General features: G+C 35.8%; 1 protein-coding gene across 1 annotated transcript; it reads right to left on the reverse strand.

Annotated features, from left to right (window-relative positions):
• Window positions 1–3,655: 3,655 nt before the first annotated feature.
• NADK2 (NAD kinase 2, mitochondrial) lies at window positions 3,656–15,233 on the reverse strand. The gene is made up of 9 exons (XM_029286426.1): window positions 15,152–15,233; window positions 11,507–11,590; window positions 9,788–9,924; window positions 9,371–9,449; window positions 7,864–7,959; window positions 7,710–7,765; window positions 6,969–7,022; window positions 6,127–6,250; window positions 3,656–4,588 (listed from the first exon to the last, which is right to left on the reverse strand). The coding sequence occupies exons 1-9, from the start codon at window positions 15,220–15,222 to the stop codon at window positions 4,450–4,452; spliced, it is 840 nt and encodes a 279-aa protein (XP_029142259.1). The 5' UTR covers window positions 15,223–15,233; the 3' UTR covers window positions 3,656–4,449.
• Window positions 15,234–24,562: the final 9,329 nt, after the last annotated feature.

Here is a 24,562-nt window from a genome sequence, read left to right on the forward strand (position 1 = left end):
GCATGGTTCGAGTGCAGAGGGGCTGGGGGAAAGTGCACAGATGGGCATACTTGCTGGACTAACTTCTGAAAATCCCTGCTGGCTTCCCACAAGTAAATTCAATGGGGAAAGTGCAATTTGCAATCACGTTACTGCTAGACACCACAAGTTGGTTGCCAAGTACCTAGATCGCAATCACCTGACAGCAGGACGACTAGGATGGCTGGTCATAACCACCATTTGTTCAACACCATTTTAAGTTTGGACGATGAACAAGTAATTAATGGAGGACTACCTGTACTTCATATAGGAATGCAAACAAAAATAAAGGCAGAATACAAATAAATACATCTTAATAAAGCTTTCCCTTTTTCCTGGTTGCACTGCAACATTCATATAACCTGAATAAATTTGTTTAGATATAGTTTGAAATCCTGCTGTTTTGACCATCTTGACAAAACATTAAAAATAACTATTATAAACAAAACTGTTAAAATGTGTTTTTGAAAGTTTCCATATTTCCCTGCACTCTTGATTTTTTTTGTTGAGAAGGTAGTAGCAAGATAAAGGCATCTAGTTAAAATATAACTAAAGTGCCCTTAAAAGGAAAAAAAAAGAGGGAAATCCAGGGAGCAAAAAATAATTGCAACCTGATTTTTTCATAAAATAGGATATTAATTTTGCTACATGAAAGACTCAAAGGGGAAATATTATTACATTAGTTCTAAATGCACTATAATATCTGAGAAATTACGACATATCCTTTTTCCTACTTCTGTTGTGGCCCTAATAATACAATATTTAAGAAGAAAATTAAGACCTATTATCTGACTCTGTAAACTGCTTACAGAGGGCTGTAAAGCACTGTGAAGTGGCATACAAGGCTAAATGCTATTGCTATAAGGTTTTATAAAGATATGAACATATTTAACATTCTAAAATGTATTTCCTGTTATGGTAAATGTTAGTGACATACAAAACAGTTAAAAAAGCAAGAAAAATACATTTATTAATTTACTAACCACAGCATACATTATTTTAAATAAAACAATTTTGGGAAAAGGCATAGTTATATTGAGTTTAATTTGTGCACATATTTTTGACATAGCAATATTTGCTTTTTAAGAAATTTGGGTTTAAAGGCATGTTCTTAAGATAGAATAATCATTTTAAAGACTCTCTTGTTTTCAGCCTATTTTCATTTCTGTTATAGCCAGAAAATCTGTAGTTTGTCACTCAATTGTTTCTTGGATGCTCATTTTTTTTTAAAAAAAGCACATTTGGCACATTTAATTGCATCATTAGGAAGGTCCAGAATGTCAGCAAGTTGAGGGTCAGGAGAAGGTTTTCTATAGCACACAAGCACCTTTCCTTGGCAAGGCATAATGTGCAAACACAGAAACATTTTTATCCTCTCAAAATGTGACTGAAAACAAAAGGTGACCTTTTCAAAATGTACTGAACAGAATCTGAATGCTGATTGCCTGCAAGCCATTCCCACTGCTGCCTGACTGGCCCGTAGGGGGGACAGATAATATGAAGCCCTGGAGGCACACTTGTGGTATAGTCACTGATGTGATATCAGACAGGTTTGGCATTTAGTGTGGATTTTGTATTCCCCTTAAAAAGTCAATTCTTGACCCAGATGGCATGAGCCAGATGATAAGAACACTAAAGTTTTTTTTAATGTGGCAGGACTCAAAAAGCCCTCTATGATATCCTCTGTTTTTTCTTTAAAAAGAAAATAAAAAATAGCAAGTACAATTCAAATTTTAGATCACATCATTTCAACCACATCATTCTCCTTGCATCTTTTTATTGTCTTTTTATCTAACGGACAACATACTATTCTTAACCCTTCACTGGCATAATTTAAGAAAATGTGACATAAATTTTCAACATGATCCATTTGTGATGAGAACACAGTACCATTCAGATATTTAGTAAGTCCTATCAAGAGTTTGCCATCGGCATCTCCTTAGCACTTAATTCTGGCTTTTTTTCTTTTTTTTAATAAAAGAGACAGCAAGAAAAGTTGCAAAGCAAAGAGTGTCATCTTTACATACTCTTAGCTGCACACAGTCACAAAAGCAATCTGGGAAATGTGCAATTGCAGCCAAGTGTTTCTTTAGAAATGTCTACACACCTCCACATGAAAGCATCTTCATCAGTTTGCCTTCTTGTAAATGACTGGCTAAGGTTGTCAAGGCAGGCATTTTGGGAACAGTCACAATCCAAGGCAGATGTTGGCATGGCCTCAACATTCCAAATGCTTCCACTGATCTAGAAAAGTTCGGAAACCCACCAGAGAGAATCAAGACTTAGACACAGAGAGTTCAGCATGCTGGGGAAGAAGAAAAACATATTCATGTTAAAGCTGCCCATACTCACAAATTAACAATGTCAACTTTAGAATTTGAAGATCACAAAACAAACAGTGAGTACAATGAACCCATTTTACAACTTCCTTAACTTTAAACTAATAATTACAGAGCGTATCCATCCTGGTTTCATCTCACTCATGTTTTAAAAATATTTCCTTGAAACAAAGTCCATTCATTTCAGCTTCCCAATAGCTAACATCACAGACATGTAAACAGATCTCACACTTTCACTGAAAGACTTAAGAGGCTTTCCATGATAAAAGCCTGACATGTATATTTCAGTGTTCTTTTTTCCATTGTTCCTTTGTCTTCTAAAGGGCTTGTGATCAATTGCAAAACTGATTTTCCGTTTTCTTGACTCTTCACGTTAAGCCCTGAAGATATAATTTACAATACTTTGTAATTAGAAAAACAATTCATCATTTAGTTCTCTCAGACTGCAGGTTAATTATCATTATTTCAAGTATAAGCAGCTAATGCAGGGGTCTTCAAACTTGGCCCTTTTATGACTTGTGGACTTCAACTCCCAGAATTCCTCAGCCAGCATGCCTAGCTGTGGAATTCTGGGAGTTGAAGTCCACAAGTCATAAAAGGGCCAAGTTTGAAGACCCCTGAGCTAATGCATTCTGTGATATTTTCAAAATGTCATTAAAACCAGCAAGAATGATTCTTTTTAGTGGCAGCCAATCTGCAAAATATCCTGCTTTAACTAATGTAAACTAATATACTGCTGAATATTATCTTTGCAAAGACTTCTGCATACAGTAGCTACCTGAAATTAACGAAGGAGAAGAGGTTGGCAGTGGTCACACTTCTGTAACCTGTCAAGTAAAATGTGAGGAGGGGAATTCAATTCTGTAAGATAAACAGTTTCTACAGATAGAACTAGGAAAGGGTCCAATAAATCTCTCCATTCTGCACCTCCCAGGCACAAAGTTCTTCAGAACTAGGGGAAACTTCTAGAAATGATTTGGGAGGAATGCAAAGGAGAAGATTCTATCCCTGAGTGGAAAAACACTGTTGGACTTTCTTGTATAATATTGGGCTTCATACACGTACTGTGAACAAAATGCTCCCGAATCTTGAAACTATTCATGCATATGCTTTACAGACTGCGAAAACAAGACGTTTTCAAAATGCATGAATATTTCTGCACTGGATAGGTAAAGGTTATTATACTCCTAACACAAATGCAGAGTTAAAGTTTTAAAGGAATGATATTGTTGTTGTTGTTTTGCAATCTTAGGAACCTATTTAATGGAGCACCTGTCCTTGGGAGTAGAACAAACACTCAGATGCATCCTTATTTCCGCTTGTGGTAGGTCTATCCAAAGCTCCAGCAGGCCTTGGGGCAGGGTTTCTCAGGAACACAAGAGGAGCCACATGCTTTGAGTCTGTTCTAGAGCCCAATTAAACAAAGCTCTGGATTTTTCAGTATGCTTAAGTTAATTCCACTTAAGTTTACATGCTTGGTGCTCATATGGGATGGGAGAATATTTGGAATTCAGTAGCCAGTTCGATATGATATGAGAAATGCAATGGTAAATAGAAACATGGTTTATAGCAGAAGTATGAATATTAGACTATAATAGAAGACAGTAATGAATTCTACTTCAAACATGCGGAATTTAAAAAATTAAAGTTCTTTCTGAATACAAAAGTATTATTAAAACTTCTTGGCTATCACACTGAAGTATGACCAAACATCTTTAGATTAACTTTGATATTATTTGCTTTAAAAACTGAGGGAGTTCCAAGATATTTTGCTGAATCGGTAGTATACTACTTCCATTGAAGTTTACAGTTTAATATTAATATCAACTTATTTGACTCCACCTTCATTTATGTGGAATCAAGCTTTTAAGGGCTAATAACTTTGTTGGTCTGAGGTATAAACCAATTACATTTCACATTACAAGATGCAATAAATGGCAAAACACTGATTTTTCCAGGAGTTTCTCATTCAGAAGGGATAAAAAGTCATTTCAATCTTTGTTTCCCAAATATCTGTAAAGAGCTATTTTCACATTTGAATTGATGTAGCTCATTTATTTGTGAAGACTTTGGAATACTCTCAATGATGTCTTCAGTCTTCTAGCAAAACAGTACGCAGTGCATCTTCTGTATTGATTAATATTGATGCTATTGCTCCATCATTAAATTCAAATGAAGTTCCTCCATCTACTACCATACAGGCATCCCAACAACGAGAGCGAATGCAAACTCTGAAAATACATTAAAGAAAAATATTTCTGACATCTGATCAAGTGAATAGTTTCAAATGCATATAATAGAGATTAGAAGCAACGCATATTTGATAGAAGTTAAGATGGAATAATACGGTCATTTAATCTGGGGGATGGTATGATGTTGCTAAACTACAGATAGTCCTCGACTTACAACAGTTAATTTACTGACCATTTGAAGTTACAACATCACTGAAAAAAAGTGACTTGGGACCATTTTTCACACTTACAATGGTTGCAACATCCCCATGGTCACATGATCAAAATTCAGAGGCTTGACAACTGACTAGTATTTATGATGGCTGCAGTGTCCCAGGGTCATGTGATCACTGTGTGCAAGCTTTTCACAAGCAAAGTCAATGGGGAAGCCAGATTCACTTAACTGTGTTACTAATTTAACAATTGCAATGATTCACTTAATAACTGTGGCAAAAAAAGGTTGTAAAATGGAGGAAAAAATTACTTAAATCACTTAGCAACAGAAATGTTAGGCTCATAATGGAAAGTCTTCTAGTGAACATCTGGTTTTGTTACAGATAGGAATGCCTAAGAAAAGATTCAGGTTGTGAGACATTCTTGAGGAGGGAGGATTTCAAAATTCTGTAGCATTACAAAAACAAGCAAGCCTCAAGAAAAATGAGGACCTTATTCAATTATAAAAGAAACTTTTTTCAGAGTGCCCTTTCATCCATTCTGCTGAAATAACACATTTAATTACGGGTTTTTTCCCCAAACTATGGTAGGATAAAATATACATCATTTTCAGTGGGCATCTTCATGAAACATTAATTACAAATGGAATCTTATATTATTGCAGAGGCAGCTTTTGGGGGGAAAAGTATGAAACATACTTTTTCCTGTAAATTGAAAAGAAACAATTAACCAAGATTATAATACTATTTTTTACAAAACCTATCATCATTTTAGAGGACATACTTTTTCAAAAACTGTAATTGCTATTAGTTTTGCTTCCATTGGAATAACCTTTGATGCATTTTTCTTTTGTTTGCTCTCATTTAAGTCAATTATATTTAGCTTTTTGACAAAAAAATGCCTGCAAATTTCCTACATCCCTTATATTATATAAAGTGATAGAATTTGCTGAATGCATTTTGTATTCAGTTCCAAAAGGGGCATCAATGGGCACAAGAGCACCTGTCTGTAAGCTTTTTAAAGCAGCTAAGTCTTTTCTATGGTTTGTGTAGCTACCTCCTGCAGCTGCCACATGATCCAATAAAAGATGCATCTGCTTTATTTTAAAAAGTTGCAAACAGGTACTACATTTACACTCATGTAAACTCAAAAATTCTTTTGGTATTGGTCAAAACTACTACCCAACTTTACTGTTTTAACTAATAGTTAATAAAGACAATCAGCTTTGGATTTCCAAATTAAAATTCATATTCCTACATTGTATTCTGTAACCTAGAGATCAACTGAAAACAATTACCTTCCAGATCTAAATCTAAAATAGTTGCTGCTCAAATTATGGTTAAACACTTACTATTAATACTTACTTTGAAGCAAAGCCTCGTTGCCGACTACTTGAAAAAACACGGTTTGAAATGGGTTCTCGTATACTAAAAAACAACCTGGGTTCCTCTGGACTATAGAGCAGTGATTCATTATATCCATTTGTTACTGAAAAAGCAGAAGTCAATTAGTCAGGTTCTTTAAGTAGCACACTAAGAGTTAGTGCCCAAATCATCTTTTTTTATATAGTTAACCTTTCTGGTTTTATGTAACACAGAAAAACTGTGAAAAGCTTGTGGAAATTAACTTGCTTTAAATCTGTTATTTTGTAAGATACTAAATGTTATGTTAGCTTGTCCCCTCAGAGATTTTGGAAATGTGATATATTTGAAGAAGCGCTTGAACTACATTCAATTTATTTGATTTCTATTTACAGATGTAAAAAGGAATCCCTGCAGATTTTATTCCGCTAATCGTAGCTGACTATAAGGGGCGGTGCTCATCTCCATTTCAAGGCCATTGAGCCAGGGCTGTCCGAAGACATTTCCGTGGTCATGTGGTCAGCATCGATCATGGGGCGCTGTTACTTTCCCACTGTAGTATACCAACTGTTAGGCTGGCAGGAGCTGGGGGGAAAACGGAAGCTCAGCCCATTGCATCTTGAATCTGAGCTGCTGGCTGCCATCTTGAAGCCCAGCACCACCTCCCATTTTTACTTACAGATGTAAAAACCTTTAAATTAATGCATTATATTAATGCAGGTAAGTTAAATGCATAAAATAATGTGGCGTCTGTAAATTCTGCAACTGTGAAATAATGAGCAAAATTGAAGAACAAAACGAATTGGTAAATCACAATGATTAAACATGCTAAAAGTAGATCTCACCTTTCTGTATTAGTTCCTTGTTCAATGGAAGCTTTAAATTCTCATAACTTTTAGCTATTAAATGAAAAGAAAATTGTTTGTTATAGAAAATTATATTTTGCATTTGCTAGATAAGATGTGGCAAAGAACAATACTCAGTTACTCTTACAAAAATAAGAAACAAAATTCTAAAAGATACTTCTATTTCTGACCAGTATCTGACCAAACAATAAGGGAAAAAAATACAGTATATACTGCCATTTTTACAGGATAATCTCATCTAAATCAAAAGTAAATATATATGTCTGTTACATATAGGAAAATGGGGAAACAATAGGTTCCCCATCCCTGATAAATTTAAAGGCAGTTTCCCAAAATTCATCCTTTGTTCTGATTCAAGATTATTTGTTAAGCAAAAAAAATCTGGTTTGTTTAACAAAAAATATAATAAAATACAGACTTTATTTTCTAAAGTCAAGTACAGTTCTTTAAAAGCTTTTCAATTCTTATAAGTGTTCTTCTTCAACTTATTTTCCGTTACAGAAATTAGACTCCTATAAGCACAGTTTTAAAAGGGATGTAACTTTTATATCATTTTAGTAGCATTTCAAAGTGGTGTTATCGATGTATAAGTGATAAATATTTAGTCTCTGAAGAAAAACAATGTACTTTTAGACTATATCAAGTTCAGATAAAATTAGATAATACTCTGAACATTTCTTTTCATTGTTTTCAATGATGATCATGGTATTAGGAACTCACCAATCTTAAGAATTTCTTCCACAGCCTGATTTGCTATTTTGTTGATATTAAAAGACCTAAAAGAGAATTTAAAAAAAATAGTACCTAGATCAACTCTAGCTGGGAAGCTTTTCTCCCTATCTCCAGCATTTTTATTACTTGTAATAAAACTTACCAAGCTTTTGATCCAGTTCCAGTGCATATATTGAGACCTGAGCTCTTTTGTTTCTCCCATGGACCATCATCAACTGATATTTCATAATAAGAAGCCCTATGAAGGGAGAATTTAAAACTGGGTTTGCAGGACTTATAGTTCCCCCTGAATAAGACAGAACACAGCCCGAAATCAGGCATGTACCAGTCTAAAAAGGCTAATTTCAAACATGGCTGAAAATTTTACTACTGAATTTGTATGCAGCAGTTTTAAAAAGCAGATTTTAAAAAATAAAGATATATTTTTGATGGATAGGGGTTTTTAGATCAGTTTTCAAAACTACAGCATGTTGTTAGTACAAGAGCAAGCCATTTTGAAAGCCTTTTAGAATTTTCTAGTAATTTTGTTTGCAATTAGCAAGAAATCTACTAGTATTGAACCCAACAGAAACACATAGTAGTTTCCCCTCTACATACTTATCCCTATTGTCATTAAAATTCAAAATGAAATTCTGAATTCAGGCAGCAAGTGAGAAAAATCCCCTTGTCCTTCCAATCTGTACAAAACATGTCCTCTTTCAGATCATATTGCTAGCAGAAAAATGCATCTACAGAACAAATTTAACTTGTCAAAACCATTTTCCACTCAGTTTTATCAACTACAACTATTTAGTTTATGATTTCATGTTTCCTACTATTACATAATATGTTCCAATTCCCTGATCCATGATCTGACATATCTTTGGATCTTCTGATCTACTATTCCACCAAGCACTTCATTCATAGTTCCGTTCCACTTTTAGAATTAAATCATTTTCACAACATTGTTTCCTTACATATTTGTGCAGCTGCTCCATGTGTATACAATACGCTTCTAGGAGGAGCCACATCAAATCCTATGTACTTTCAAAGCAGCCATGCAAGCTTTCCAAAACATGTGGTTGCTTTGGAACTTAACTGAGGTATACTTCACTAATACTTAATATAGTTTGAAAAGTGCAACTTTTGAATGTTTTGCACAGCATTAAAATACACTACAGTAAGATAAAAAGGGTTTTTGTAAATCCTTAAAACAAGATTACTCTTATTTATTTTTATTTAAGTATGAAGTTCTATTGGACAATGCCAGAAAAGGCATAGCTAATATAGCCCAGTGGAACGGTGATAAAGAAAATAAAAAATCCAATACCAACACATAACACGCATGGTGCAAATTAAGACGCACTAAAGACCAGCTAATGATTTTTCTTTCAACAACTCACAATAAAACAAACATGTAAGACTTCTTGAAAAATATAGCACTGTAACTGCTTTCTCACAGGCTTCAGAAGCAAAATATTATCATTTGGATTCCGTAATCAAGTATGAATGCAATTCCATAGATTAATCAGTAAGAAAGCAAAATAATATAAAGATTGATTGTAGAGATTATGAATCAAAGTAGTTTGGAAATGTTTTAATATAAATAAAAGTATTATGTTTACAGGCTATGCCAAACAGTAATGCTTGCAAGTAGATGTTTAGCATACCTGGATGAGAGAGACTCTCCAATAAAGACTTCATTTAATGATCTTACAGGCAAGAGGTGTGGTTCAGAAATCTGAGATCCTGCAATCACGGGCAAATTACATGGGTGAAATATAGGCCAAGCAGATGTTTCTAAAAACACACTCAAACAAGAAAATGTCTCTGAACTAAAATTAAGATGATCCTTATTTTCAGACTTGATATGAAAACATTCATTTTATACTAACCTGGCTGCATCTATTCATAGGAGCTCTGCACTTAATAGAAGCATCTGATTTTTATTCTGAATATATTTTCCTACTCTGTTGAGATGGTAAATTAAGAGCTATGAAAATGATGATTTAAGTTTGAGTACAATTAATCATTGTACAATTAATCATCAGAATTGAATACACTTTTGGAGAAAAAACAGTACTCACTTTGATCCTGAAATCTTCCGTTAACATGGGCCCTACTATGCTGTTCTTGACTCAGTTGCTGTTCATGTAAATCTACAGGGACTGGGTTAACACCAGTTCCTTCAAGGTACAACCGGATTCGTTGCCTCCACTGCCATCTTTAAAGATGAAGAACAGAAAATTTAAAGCAACTGAAATAGATGACATTTTTCCCCATGAATCATCACTACAACTGACCCATATAGTATTCAGAACATTATTAACTATTTCATATAAACATTACTTAATTCACAAAGAAATTTAGTTGATGGGAATGAAATTCATATTCTTATTCACGGTCTAAATTATTAATTTCTGAAAGTTCTAGGGCAATTTAACTTCAAGTATCCTAAAGGCAAGATGTTCTTTTTCTGGTTTTCTGATGTTGGAAGAGATGAATTTTCAGAACAGTACAAGATGATTTAGTGTGAAATCAAACAATCTAAATATTATACCATCTATTTTAAGTAAAAGAAAAATGCAATTATTGCTTTAATACTCCTCAAAATATAGTTAATGATTGTATTCCTATTACAATCAAACTATGACTTGCTGAATTCGTTATTTTTGCCAGATCTGTTGTCACATACGTATACAATATTTAGAAGATAATCTGTAGGCATGTTACCAAAATATTTAATTATTTTTAAAAATACTGGTTAGCCTCTCTAACAAATATTAAGCAGAGTGATAGTATACCAGCTACCGAAGAATAGCTGGTAGATTTGATAATTATTGCACACAATGATCAAGAATTTATTACCTTATCAACAGAATTAAATTTCTGGTTAAACTATGGTTTATGATCAGCCTGACCAATATATACATATCTTTTTTTAAAAAAAGCTATTCTGATTATTCTATTTTCTTCTAACATTTATAGAGTCTTCTCTCATGATACTTTTAAAATTAAGGAACTCAGTGGAAAAAAAAGTATTTTCTATCCAATTCCCCTTTTTAGAACCTAAGTAATTTGCACTCCATGTAGGAAAATGTGATGGGTGCTGCCATGTGAAATAGGGAAGGGAAGGAAGTATTCACCGTTATTTTCAAGTTTATTCATAATTAAAACCTGTCTTTAACATAACGATATGAATTGTTTCTACTGAAGATTCCAACCAAACCCATTCCTCCCACCATTTTTCCTGTTCTGACAGGCTTTCAGCATGTTGTGTCCACTGAGCACATTTAGCTTCTTCTGGCTGTTGTAAGAAGAGGTATGTGTATTCCATTAGATCTTTGTCCATTTTATTCTGTATTTCTGCAACCTTGTCATGGCTTTGTTAGACAGATTAGCACCCTTTTATCTCTGTGTTTTTAATGCTGGTACTGTTACCACTCTCTGTTTAAAAAATAGTGAGTTTCATCATTAATTAGTAAGCTTAATTACATTGTTGGCTCACACTATTGTTCTTTTCTTTTGTGAGGTATAATACAGTGATTTCTCCCAAGTTATATTAATTATCATATCATAATTCCTGTCCATTTCTTGACAATATTTTGAATTCATTTAAAACTGACTTCAAAATAAGTACATAAGTGCACATTAAGCATTGTTTTGCATTCAATGATTCCTATACTTCTACATGGGAAAAAATAATCATTAGGTTTTATCCCCAATACATATCAATGATACTTAGATAATATTTGTCTAAAACCTAAAATTATTTTTAAAGACAAAGGGGTTTACGTTAATATTACCTGAATTCACCACTATAAAGTTTTTGCAAAGCATCTGGAAATGAGTGCGTATATCGTACAGGTAAACACAAATGGCCCTCAGATCTGTATATAAAATAACAATGGAAAAATAAGACATTGCATTAGAGAACTCAGTACATTTTTCAAGCAAAAATTTATTCCCTCTCACCCATTCTAAACAAGAAATGTGTAATATAATAACGGATTATATTACTCTAACTAACTGAATTCTCATGCATTTTAATTGGCAAATATGAGGGACCGACCAATTTATCAACTATTTCACACAGACATGTAGAATACACTAAAGCCTTTTATTTCATAACAATTCTTGTTCATGACTTAAATTTAAATATTTAAATTTAAGCTGTGGACAAAAGCAACAACTGTGGAAAAAAAAAACATACTCATCACACTATTCCCTTCTGGGATAGGCAGTGTTAGCAATGCACAGAATGGGAATAAGAAACAGCAAGCGATAGAAATCAAAGGCATGAGACATTTCTAAAAAAAAACAGCAAAATACAGCAATACCACTTAATTCACTATTTCTTTTCATAATGTTTCACCTCTCAGTACTAAAGATGTTGCAGAATCCAGAATGAACAGATGCACACTGAATACAAAAGTGAATGACAAGAAAGAAGTACATAGAATGCAAGGGGTGCAAAGTAAAGCATGTTTGAATTCAGGCACCAACTGTATGTCACAAAGTGTTCTGGAGTCAGCATCTTATTTTCCTGCAATTGCATGGCTACTTCCCTCTCCTGTTCTACCCCACTTCTTAAGTATTCCATTCTGACTGTATTCAACTTTCTTTGACATTTCTCTAGACATACCCAACCCCCCTGTTCCATATAGCAAAGTGGATAGAAACATGCTCTTATACAGAAGCAGTTTTGCTTTATTTGACAAATATTCATTCCTTACAAAAAGCCACATTTTTATAACATCAGCAATTTAGGAAAATAGATGTACAACATCTTCAGTGGAATAAGGGAGATGAATACTGCTTGCTCTCTGAGTATATTTTTACTCAGAGCATCCCTTCCTAATTTTTGCTGCAAACATTTGCTTATATGCTATATGTTACCCCTTACAGACGCTCGCCATTGCACCAATTTTTTCAATATTACCTATTAATACTTTTCCATGCACTTCAGTGGCACCTTGTGACATAATTCTTTTCATTTTATTTCATCGTCTTTCCTCACATCCACTTTTCAATCATTGTTTGGAGATTAATTTATCTTCTAATACTTATTCATACAGGATTTTCTCTTCCTGCAATAGTTGTTCTTCCCCTCTCATTTCTTTTACTTCTTTTCCTCTTCCTCCATGTCCACTTTTTCCCAAGATTCACTCTTGACACTACCAAAGTGAATCAAAGCACCTCATCACCCAAGCATCCTTCACCAATCCTCTTAATTTTTCATCATAAATAACCAACAATTTTACATGTGAATTGATTTATCATGCTTACATATGAAAGGACTTATGCTCAGACCACTTACATCATGTTTCTCTGCATGTATTTGTCAATTGCACAAAATCAGATCAACTTCACTCAGATCTATTACATCACCCCTCTTTTTTTCTTTTAGTTTCATAAATATGTAAAATATGTTTAGGTTCGTTTTTATTCCAACCAAAGTCAACTAAACAAACTCTTTACAAGCAGAGTAAAAAGAAAAAAAATGCATGTCTTTTGCTTCGCCTGCATATGCCATGGTTATCACCATACCGGTCCAAAGATATTGGTCTCCAATATCCATCATGGCTTTGATCTATCAAGGCTTTCATGTAATACTTTTAATAATATAGAGAACCTGAGACTAAATTATCACCTTAATTATATCTATGTCATATGCAGCATTCCTTGCTCATAGTAACAATACTAGTAAATGTTGACACATTTTGGACAGAACATTATAAGGAACTAAAACCCACTTTTGCCTGCAATATTCTCATGTTGTTTTATGCAAATTAACATAGAGGCTATTTTACAAACTACCTACTGATCTTCACCTCCCATCAACTCACAATACGGTTTTTTAAAATAGAATAATATTACTGTTTTCAGATTAGGTGTTGCTGAATTAAGAGAGCCAGTTTGGTGTAGAGAGAGACCATGAGTCCTGCTTTACACAGAAAGCCAGCTATGTGACTTTGGGCCAGTCTCTCTCTCAGTCCTAGGAAGAAGGTCATGGCAAACCATTTGTCAAGAAAAGAATTAAGACTGATTTGAAGGCAACCCTCCCAACTCCACAAATTATAGCTTTAGAGACAAAGAGTAGTACAAGTATTTAAAAGCAAAGACTTTATAGTCTAATGTAGCAACATACAAGAGACAGATTCATTTTGCTTAAAATGAAATGCCATTTTAATATATAATCAATGAGTGACAGTACATTGGATAGCATTAGGTGTACAGCCAGGTGGAAAGTACCACTACTTCAAGATAATCAAATGCTATTATCAAGTAACACTCATTTACTCTTAGAACAATAAGAGGTAAAAGTGAAATTCACCACCATACATTGACTCCAATTATCCCTGTGAACTCTGCAGTGAGGATTTGACTATTACAATGAAAAAACTACAAAAGTTATAGCATTAAAAGAAGAAAATTTTAAAAAGGCAATAGGGATGATTTTAATCAGAAGACTGCCAAAAGATGACAATGCAATATTTACATTACAATGGACTCGGGATATATAATTCATGAGCTAAAAATGCCAATGAATGCATTTCTAATTAGAATTATATTAGCAATCAGACTAAAATTTCTTTTGATGCCAATGAATACCAATGTAGTATTAGAATTAGCGTTGGATTTGGATCAGGAAAACCAATATTCTAGCTCATACTTCACCATGGAGTTTATTAGCTATTTGGGGCCCTGTTACTATCTCTCACCTCAACCTATCTTACATACTAATTGTGAAAAAAAAATGAGAAAAGCAGGATGTAACTCTAGTAGGTAAATAAAATACATTGATCCTGGAAATTGTAGAACTTAATTTAGAACATCTGATTTATTTAGGCATATAAACTCAGTTTGGTCTAGCAGTTAAGGCAATAGGATTAGGATTAGAGTTAGTTAGGGTTAGTGGTCTAGTAGTTAAGGTACCAAACTAGAAAGCGGAAGACCATGAGTTCTAGTCCCGCCTTAGCCATTAAAGCCAGTTGGGTGACCTTGGGCAAATCACTCTCTCTCAGCCCAATTCGTCTTACATGGTTATTATTGTGGGGAAAATAGGAGCAAGAAGGAGTATTGAGTTATTTGTAACCTTGAGTTATTTGTAAAAATAATAAAGGTGCAATACAAATAAATAAATATTTGACATCAAAGATTTTAGAACAGTTACATTTATGAACCTATAGTTAATACTTTGTACACCTGCAGAATAATTTTGTTTTGTTTTTTTCCAGATTAGCATAATACTGCTACTGAATTAAACTTTGACCATTTATGTTTCTGAGGATATTTTCATGCAGGTAAAAGGTAAAAAAATGTGGGGAAAAGGTTGAATATAAAATAATGCACCATAAGTATCTATGGGGCTCAAATTGCTATAGTGTGTCATTTATTTATTTGGCTACCCAATCTCATCACAAGATGCCAGCAAATCTTAGGCTCACCTGTCTGGATCTGTATTTATTCCAATAACAGGTTTTAATTGATCCAGGACCTTGCTGGCCGCCAGAAGCATTGTTCCATCACCTAGGAAAAATATATAGTTTGGTATCAGAGCAGGTTTATATAAAAAAAAAAATTAACATTCCAAAATGGAGTATTGGACAAACATCTTAAGGGGAAAAAAGAGATTGATATGTATTGATATGTGCCTCAACGTATTTGAGGGCTGTTAACACATCTTCGAGGGCAGTCACAAAGAGCAGTGGTACAGGCTCTCCTGGAGAGGATAATTCTTGATTCAGGATTCAGACTCAGTTAAATTGATAATTAATCTTCATTTGGTAAAATATTCTGATGGATGACTGTTAGATTCTCCTGGATAGGGAAGTATGTATCTCATGGTCCTATCAGAGCTCTCAGCAATGTTCCACAGCATAGTATCTTTCTGACTACCTACAAGGTTTGGAAGTCAGAGAGATTATTTGGCAATGGCAATAGTAAGAACAATAATCCATTATGACTTCCTTAATATAGTAATTTTTTGTATCAATGGCTGTTTGGGGTAAGGTATTCTTGCAAAATAATAAATTCACCCATAAAATAATACAAATAGAGGATTAAAATCATACCCAAAAAGTACAAATACAATATCTAGCAAATTTAAATATTCAATCGGAGCATAACCTCTCTTTCTGTACTTAATGGAATAACTAGGTCTTTTCTGAAATTCAGAAGGTAAGGATTAAACCAAACGTCTGTTGGGAAGGATTTTTGGAATATTGGAGAGGTTACTGAAAATGCCTTCTTTCAAAAGCTCATCAGATGGCATATTTGTACAGCTGGGACCTAGAAGGAAGTTGACCCTTTTGACTTCTTCGCATGGGCAGATAAATTCAACATGCTCGGATAACCTGGTTCAGAATCACACAGTGACAACCAGCACCCTGGCAACTGGAACCAATTTCCATTGCTAAGCAATGTGGTCGTAAAGTACAGCTGCAGTCCAGTTGCCATGATTAACTGAATCCCCCAGTCATTAAGCAAAGCAACTTCCTGCGGACTTCCCCACAACCAAAAGTAAGTGGAAAAGTCAATGCAAGGCCCAGGCTTGCAGGCAGGTAAGTAGCTGCTGCTAGATTGGAGAGTACACAAAGCTGTGATAGAGGCACAGTGCAGGCCAGGTGTGCCAAAGGTGCAATAAGGATGAGGGAGAATATCCCAGGGTTATGGCATGAGTCAGGAATATGTGTGAGAGGCCTGACAAGGTCAGGGAGAGTGCATGAGGATGTGGCATGAATTGAGAAGTGTGCACAAGGGTGGATGGGAGGCACATGTTAAAGAGGGTGTGCAAATGACTGGTGCAAGCTGGGAGGGCTAAGAGACAGTGTGAAGATGGGGAGACTTATCCCAGAGAGAAGAGCAAAAAGTTCAGGGTAATCACACACTAGAACCTCTCAGGATATATCAGTAGGTAAGAAAGTTATAGCTTTAGTTTGGCAATATTCTGTCAATCAGGTATAAGAAAACTTGATTGGACTTGATTGGAACTTGCAGTTTCATCAGGGCCTGGCAATTCACCAATGTTTTAGCTTAGACTTACTTGCAGAGTGGCAAATCTGGCTTTCTGCAAAAATATTTACTCAAGTTTCCAATAACTCAAAATACATTTCCCCACTCACAAGTTAATACCTCCTGCTGCTATAACAGCATCTGCCCACCGGACAGACTCTTCATCATAGTCTCTCCGTTTTACAAGCCGAACTTCAATCTTCTCATTTCTACAGAGAGATATTGAAAAGCAAGTGATTATTCTGGTTTTCATGGTTAAAAATGTAAAAAGTGAAAACAGTCCATGTCACCTAGGAAAAAAGGAAGTGAAAAGTAAAGCCTAAATACTGACAAAATTCATATGAACTACTGACAATCTTGTGGAACAGATCAATAATTTACATCAATTATTATTTCCTTGAAAATATCCACTTATTACATTCAACTCTCTCACATGTTAAATCCATGTAATCTATGTGTCTGCAAGGATTAAACAAAAGTATTACAATTTTGTTGATGCTTTATTAAGATGAGCCCAATTGGAATCAGAAAAATGTAGGAAGCAGTTTGGTATAGTGGTTAAGGCACTAGGCTTAAAAATTACCTATTAGGACTTCAGATTTTATTTGCAGAAGTGTTTCAAAGCATGCAGGGTCTCAGCAAAGACATTTCTGCTTTAAGATATTGCATTTGCTACATTTGTGTTCCCATCCATTCAGAAGTATCTTTTGATGCTGAATCCAATTTGCTTCTTAGCGCTGCTATACAGGTAGTCCTTGACTTACAAGTTGCTTAGCGACTGATTGAAGTTACGACTGACCTTCCCAGGGTTTCTTATAACCCAGATTTGAAGTTCTAATGGTCACACACATCCCCGCAGCCATGTGATCACATTTTGGGTGCTCAACAACCAATCGTTCATTTGCAATGTCCCACAATCATGTGAGCACAGTTGTAAGTCGAGGACTACTTGTACTACTAGATCAGAGCCATTATGTAATATTTTTAAAACAGGGAATATAAGAATAATGTATAAGTGTTCAGAGCCTCTGCTCACTGACATTATTTCAATTAAAATCAAAATTCTTGATATATACACTTACCTTAGACTATTTACAATATGTTCCACATTTTTTGTATGAATCCGATGCCGCTCTAATAGACCACTATAATTAGATCCTTTTAATGCAAGCTGTGAAAGAGAAAATTGGCAAAATAAATTGAAATAACGCAGGCATTTTAAAAAGCTAGAATGCAAATAATTAGAAACTATTTACTTTTCCACTAATTGAAGCAAGTACACCCATAAAAATATTTTAAAATTAAAAAGTGTAAGAGTTTGCAACAGATTATCATTTTAAGCTATAAGTCTACAGACTTGATATATAAGCATTAATCATATTAATCAAATTTTATCTTAATGAACTGAACACTATGCCATCTACAAATAGCTGCCTCACATATGACCCTCACTAAGTTTTCCATCTTGCTCAAACCAAGAAATGATGGTTAATAACTTCAAAGCAAGATAGGAAATGAAGCAATGATTTCAAGTAGGCTTCATAGTCTGCTTTTTAGGAAGCTATCATCTACAGTTTCCCAGTTCAAGATGATTTTTTTTTCTCTGTCTGAATTTTATTTATTTTCTGACTACTTCATTTCTCCTCAGTTTCAGTGAACCTGACACTGCTGTAAATAAGCTTTGCATAGAAAAATACAACCTAGAACAATAATGTCAGTTACTTGGATCATCTCCATATTCCAAATGACCAGGCTTTTAATACTAGTATAAAACATTTTTCTTAGAACAGTCTATTAATCTCCTGGATGGATCATTCTTAAACACTTCCCACCCTGTAGAGAGGAGTAGTGGATTAAGTCTAAACCTCAGGACATAGTTTTATCATTACAAGGGAATAGTTGCAATAACTTTTGCATACAAACTTCCTACTACCTAGTAACTAGTGCACAAAATCACGTGACCCAATTACATGAATATGGCTGCCAACAAATTGGAACAGCTCCAAAGCTTTCATGGAACTACACACATTTGAGTTATTTCAATCACAGTAACCAAACAGAAAATAGAATTTAAAATGAATTTAGTAAATCAATGAAAATATAGAACAAATGGAAAAGCAGAATCAGACATATTTTTAACAGCACCATTTTAAGCAACCACTTCATTACAATTCTCTACAGCCCTCAAAATTTTGGCTGCATTCTCTGTATTCATTGTCAGACTATTCAGCTGATTGGACATATTTTGAAAGATGCGCAGAACTATGTGTATTTGACTGACTAAACTGAAAGAGTATTGTCTGAATATAGTCAATGCTGCATGTGTAAAGATAAACTAGATTCTTAATATACAACTTGTATATATTATAAATTCACAGCAAAGTGAGTATATGTCCAGCAAAAAGTTAGAGGAACAATGCTACATTTCATTTCATTTTAATTAAGTAGTCAAGTTAATACAATGATGCATCAAAAAAGGAATTAGAACATCAACGCTTTACAAAATTACTCAATATACCAGACTATAGTTGGTCAGAAATAACAAAAAAGATACATAGTATTTCTATATTAATCCCTGCTCAGAGCAATTCTCAATGAATGTAACTCACATACTGTATTACATTGGGAATGCTGTGTGTTATTTACCTCCAGTAATTTTGAAATACCATGTTATTTTTTTAAAAAAACCCAGGACATTAGAAATCTTTAAAATATGTATAGCAGAAGTTTAAAGTAAAAAACCTTCACACCAAGTCATAATTAGAACGGCACAACTGCTGCTCTATCTTGGTTTCACAATAAACTCATATGTACATAAATCACATTGCAAGTGAACTCCTTATCAGAGCTAACTGAAATGTTCAACTCTGCTCTATTTAATGACAACACAATTTAATATGAAGTGTTAACCTGTTGTGATTCTAGAGCCTGATGTGTGACATCCTTCAAAAAAAATAATTTATTGAAAAGTTGATGTATCTATGGATTTGCTTGTAAATAAGGAATGGTTATAGGAAGAAAAGATATGTTTAACTTTATAGAGGTGAAGAGCTACCAAATTTATTTATATTTGTGATGAAGACTAGAAGTAACTTCTTTATGTTTCTTTTCATTTTCTTTCTTTTTCTTTTTCCTTTTTACTCTTTCCTTTTTTTCTGAGTTTACTTGTATTAGTTTTTATCACTGCAATATATATATATATATTATATGTGTATAAATATTTATATATACACATATACATAGACATATCTCCTATTAACACCTATTAACTCCATGTATCAAGAGACTGTGTTTCAATCCAATCGTACAATGAAACCAACTTAGTTCACTGAAAATATTTCTTTAATGTGTCCAATGTCTGACCTTTTGATAATGCTATCAGAACATGTTGTAAATACTCACTATCAAAGTCTTTTTCAGAGACTCGGTATATATCAACAAAGACAATCTGATTGGGTTAAGAATGTCCTAGCAAAACTACATTCCAGGAAAAAAAGATACTACATAGGTGTTTCAGACTTTTTATATTCTAGTCTATGGTTAATTTTCTTAATGATGTTGAAGTGTAATCATGACTGGAAGGGTTAGAAAAACCCCATAAATGTTAATTATTCTAGGTAAAAATTAAAATTTGCTATTAGCCTACTGTCCTGAAGAGTTATTGAGGGTGTGTAAAGAGCTGCAAGAAAGAGAGGAAAAATATTTCTATGACTGCCAGAAACAATTCTTCATCTACGGTAGATTACCAACTTATCTATGTTTGGAACCATCCAGAAAGTTCCAATTTCTTAATTTAGAGACACAAAATGAACATTTCAGCAAAATTGGACCAACTGGAAAATACAAGTTATCTCGTTTTATTTTGCTAGCAGTTAAGTTTATTAGTTGTCAATAATTTTTTTAAACTTGTCTATGCCCTTTCTGGGAGGGTGTACTCTAATTGTGTATGTGTCTCTCTGTGTGTATACACATACACAGAAACACACACACACAAATATGTCATACATACATTAATTGGGGCAGGGAAATTTCTAGAATTTCAAAGGAGCTGGTAAATCAGATTGACAAACTGGGGAAGTGTGAGCTTTGCAAAGAATTTCTGCCTGTGTTTATAATATTTTTCTATCTAATCTTCCTCTTGTTTCAAATTCAGGGTCATTTTCATTTAGGGTAAATACAATAGAAAGAAGCAAAAACCATAACAGTGTTTAAATAAGTTATTTAGCAACTATTTTATCACTACTGAATAGACAAAAGTGTTTCAAATGAGTACCAACATTTCTAAATCCTTGGGAAAAGACTGAAATGTTTTGCTGAAATGAATACAAGTGATTAGGAAGCGTTGCTTCCACAATCAAAGCCTCCTGTGCACATAAGGTCAGAATCAGCACAGTGACACCCCTTTAAGGAACTGCCACTGCTGCCATCTGAAAAACAGAGCAAGACTTGAATGATAAGTAAGAGCTTAACAGCACTATGTTCCATGGACAAAATCTGGCTCTACTCAATTCCCCAACAACAAATCACTGATGATTGTGTGAAAGTACTGCTCTACAGTAAGCCACTTATTCTGGAGAAACTAACTGTTTTGAAGTTTAGGGGGGGAAACCAGTAGTCTAGCAACTATAAACAATACATCCCACATGGCTCTAAAAAAAACTGCTGCCAAGAAAAAGTAAGCTGAATTGAATGGGGACAGAACTGCAAAAAACAAAAACAAAAAACCAATGACTACCACCGAGCAAAACAAATGCTTTTGGTGGAATATATTTTCTGTCTGCATCCATCCAGTCCACTTCAAAGTATTACAGGATGCACAGGACAGATCTGGGAGATCCAAAAGAACTGAAACTGAATTGTTCTTGAGCTCTTATTTTATATCATTCATATTTTTTCTTATATTTTTTTCCCACAAGTACAGGGTCTACTTTTTCTGGATGAAACAAATGATGATCCATTGGTTGCTCAGGAATTGACCAACAAGCTTGTCACCTGAGCCAGTCATTGTGGGCTGAGAGAGCAATTGGCCCAAGGTCACCCAGGCAGCTTTCATGCTTAAGGCAAAACAAGTCTCCTGGTTTCTAGTCTGGTGCCTTAACCTCTAGAGCAAACTGGCTCTCATTTTATTTCATTCATATATATTTATTTACTTGCTTTACAGTATGCATATAGTTAAAATTAATCAGAATGGCTAACTAAAATTACATTTCACATAAGTATTTTTTTAAAAGGTAATTACAGCAAGCTGAAGAATGAAAACTTAACAACTAAAGTAGATAACTGAAGTATCTAGCCAAGATTCTTCAGTCTGGTGTACTGGCTGGAAATGATAGAAGTTGAAATCAAACACACTTAAAGCTTCTAGATTAGTGAAGACAGAACCAGCCCAAAACATGATTAAAGATTGAACATCTGAAGAATGTAATGTTCCTTGTTACCACTTAACTGGTTACCTTTAGCTCTTCCTTTGCATAATTCTAATACTATGAAACAATATAATTTTTTAAAGATATTGGTGGCTGAATGGAATTCATCAACTTAATGCAGAACAAGTATGCCAACTGGTATCAGTCATAAGCGCTATCTCTAATATCAAAGGCTGTGGGTCTCTAAAGGCCAGTTGCTCTGGAACAAGTAAATGTTAGTAAGATAAGATTCTGCTTATAGGAACATAATGACCAACTAGATAGGACTTGAGTTTGATCCTGTGAAAATGTTCTAAATGTTGCTAAAATGATTGCAGCATATTGTACAACTCTAAATAGAAGTATGAGCCAAACTCATGTGCTTCAACAGTCTTCCCTAAATGACACCTTGTACTACAATCTCAGAATTATTGTATCAATCATCATAACTGAATTCTGAAGCCTGGGATTCCAAAACATAAGACTGTACTGTAACATTTGTAGCAAACCAATGGATTGCTTGGAAGTGAGTAGGTGCTATTTCTAACTGATATTTTTGGACAATAAATAAGAGTTTTCAACCATACCTTAGAATAATAAAGGAACTGGTGCTTCTATGTCAATAGTTGCTGCTCTGTGTAACTTGAGAATAGATAAATTATAGTTGCCTCTTCCCTGAATAATGATATTGTAAAGTCATCTTATTTAAGTACTGGCTACAGTATATTGATTAAAACATAACTTCTTTAACTGTAAATTGTTTAAAGAAAGTGAGTATGTGGGGAAAAACATATGTAGTCCAACTTTCTTTCAATCGGTTGCTCAAGGTCTATTGGATCAGCCTCCATACTCAACCACAAGGCAGTATGATATGAAATAGATTTCTGTTTTATCCCTATCCTTTCTAATCATATCTAAGTATATATTAAGGCCTATGGAAAAGCAAGATCTGGATGTACTACTGCAGAGAGAACAGATCTTATACCAATGTTGAGATTTACTTTGGTATAACTTTTATAAACTTCTTCAAATGCAACCAATGGACTTGACCAGGGACTGTTTATTTCACGACAACTGAATGTGACTCTAGGATGTTAAACAACAATCCTTGGTTTGCAACTCTTCCTCTCCAAGAACCCACTTTTCTTCCTCCGGGAACTCAAGGCAGCCTCGATAAAACATTCCCAAACTCAAATCAAGCCTTTATTAAAATTGGTGCACCGCGTGCACGTGCAACACATTATAAAGCCCTTCTTTTTTCCTGCCCCAAGATCCCTGCCATAAAAAAGAGAGGCAGACCAACCAGAGATACAACCAGAGATAAAAGTTCTCTCTAAAGTTTTCAAGGACCAGGTCTGCAAAACCTTTAAATGCCCCTAAGGCAGCCTTCCTAGCCTGAGGCCGGCCAGGTATGCTGGAGGACGACTCCCTCGCCCTCCCCCCCCCACACCACCTGGGACACCTGGGGGGGAGAAGCCACCAGAGAGACGGCGCCACACCTGCCCCCCCACCCCGCCTCTAGGCTCCACCATCTCCTTTCCCCGTGGGGAGGACCCACCCGACCCGCCGACGCTTACCAGCTGCTTGAGATCCTCCTCGGAGAGCCCCGCGTAGCGGTACCGCTGCTGCTCGAACTCGTAACGGGTCGTCTTGGCCACCACCACCACCCGGGATGGGCGGAAGCCGCTGCCGGCCTTGGAGGACCAGTTGGAGCGGCCGCCGGAGCCGAGGCACCGCCGCGGAGGAGGAGGAGGACGAGGAGAGGGAAGGGGAAAGGAGGGCGGCGACGGAGGAGGAGACCCCTCTCCCGCCAGCGCCGGACAACGCAGGGGGAGTCCAGCTGTGGCGGCGGCAGCGAAGGAAGCCGCGGGCTCAGCCAAGCGGACGCGCGGGACGGCGAGCTGCCTCCTGGACGGCGGTTGCCGCCGTAAAGATTTGAGCAAGGCGCGGAGGGTGGCGCCGGGATTGCCGCCACTCAGGTAGCTCGGGAGGCAGGTCATAGCCCGGGCTCCGGACGGTCCTCCGGGAGCTACCGCCGCTGCCGAAGGTTGCCTGCAGTGGAAAGCGAAAGAACGGAGCGGCGACCTTCCCTCGCGTTTTTGCGCCTCAACGGCGCAGCTCGTGCTCCCGAGGCGCAGGAGGCGGAGGCGGCGTCCCTACGCTCGCACTCGTTCGTTCGTGCGTGCCACTTGACACCCGCGCGCACAGGTGGTTGCGTGCGCGCTCGACCAGAGCGCTCCGAACACGCGAGGGGGGGCAGAGGAACAAGCAGGGCACGCTCCGCGCACGCGCGGCTCGAGGACCAGTCCTCGCCGACTCTTCCTTTCCCCTCCCACCCGAACATCCCGCTTCTACTCGTCCGCAGCCTGTCGGGAACGTCATTTTGTCTTCTGCGCCTGTGCGGGCGTTGACCAATCGGGAAGGGAAAAGCTGTCTCTC

This window comes from Protobothrops mucrosquamatus, unplaced genomic scaffold (assembly GCF_001527695.2).
Source record: "Protobothrops mucrosquamatus isolate PMUCROS unplaced genomic scaffold, P.Mucros_1.0 scaffold3619, whole genome shotgun sequence".
Classification (NCBI taxonomy): Eukaryota; Metazoa; Chordata; class Lepidosauria; order Squamata; family Viperidae; genus Protobothrops; species Protobothrops mucrosquamatus.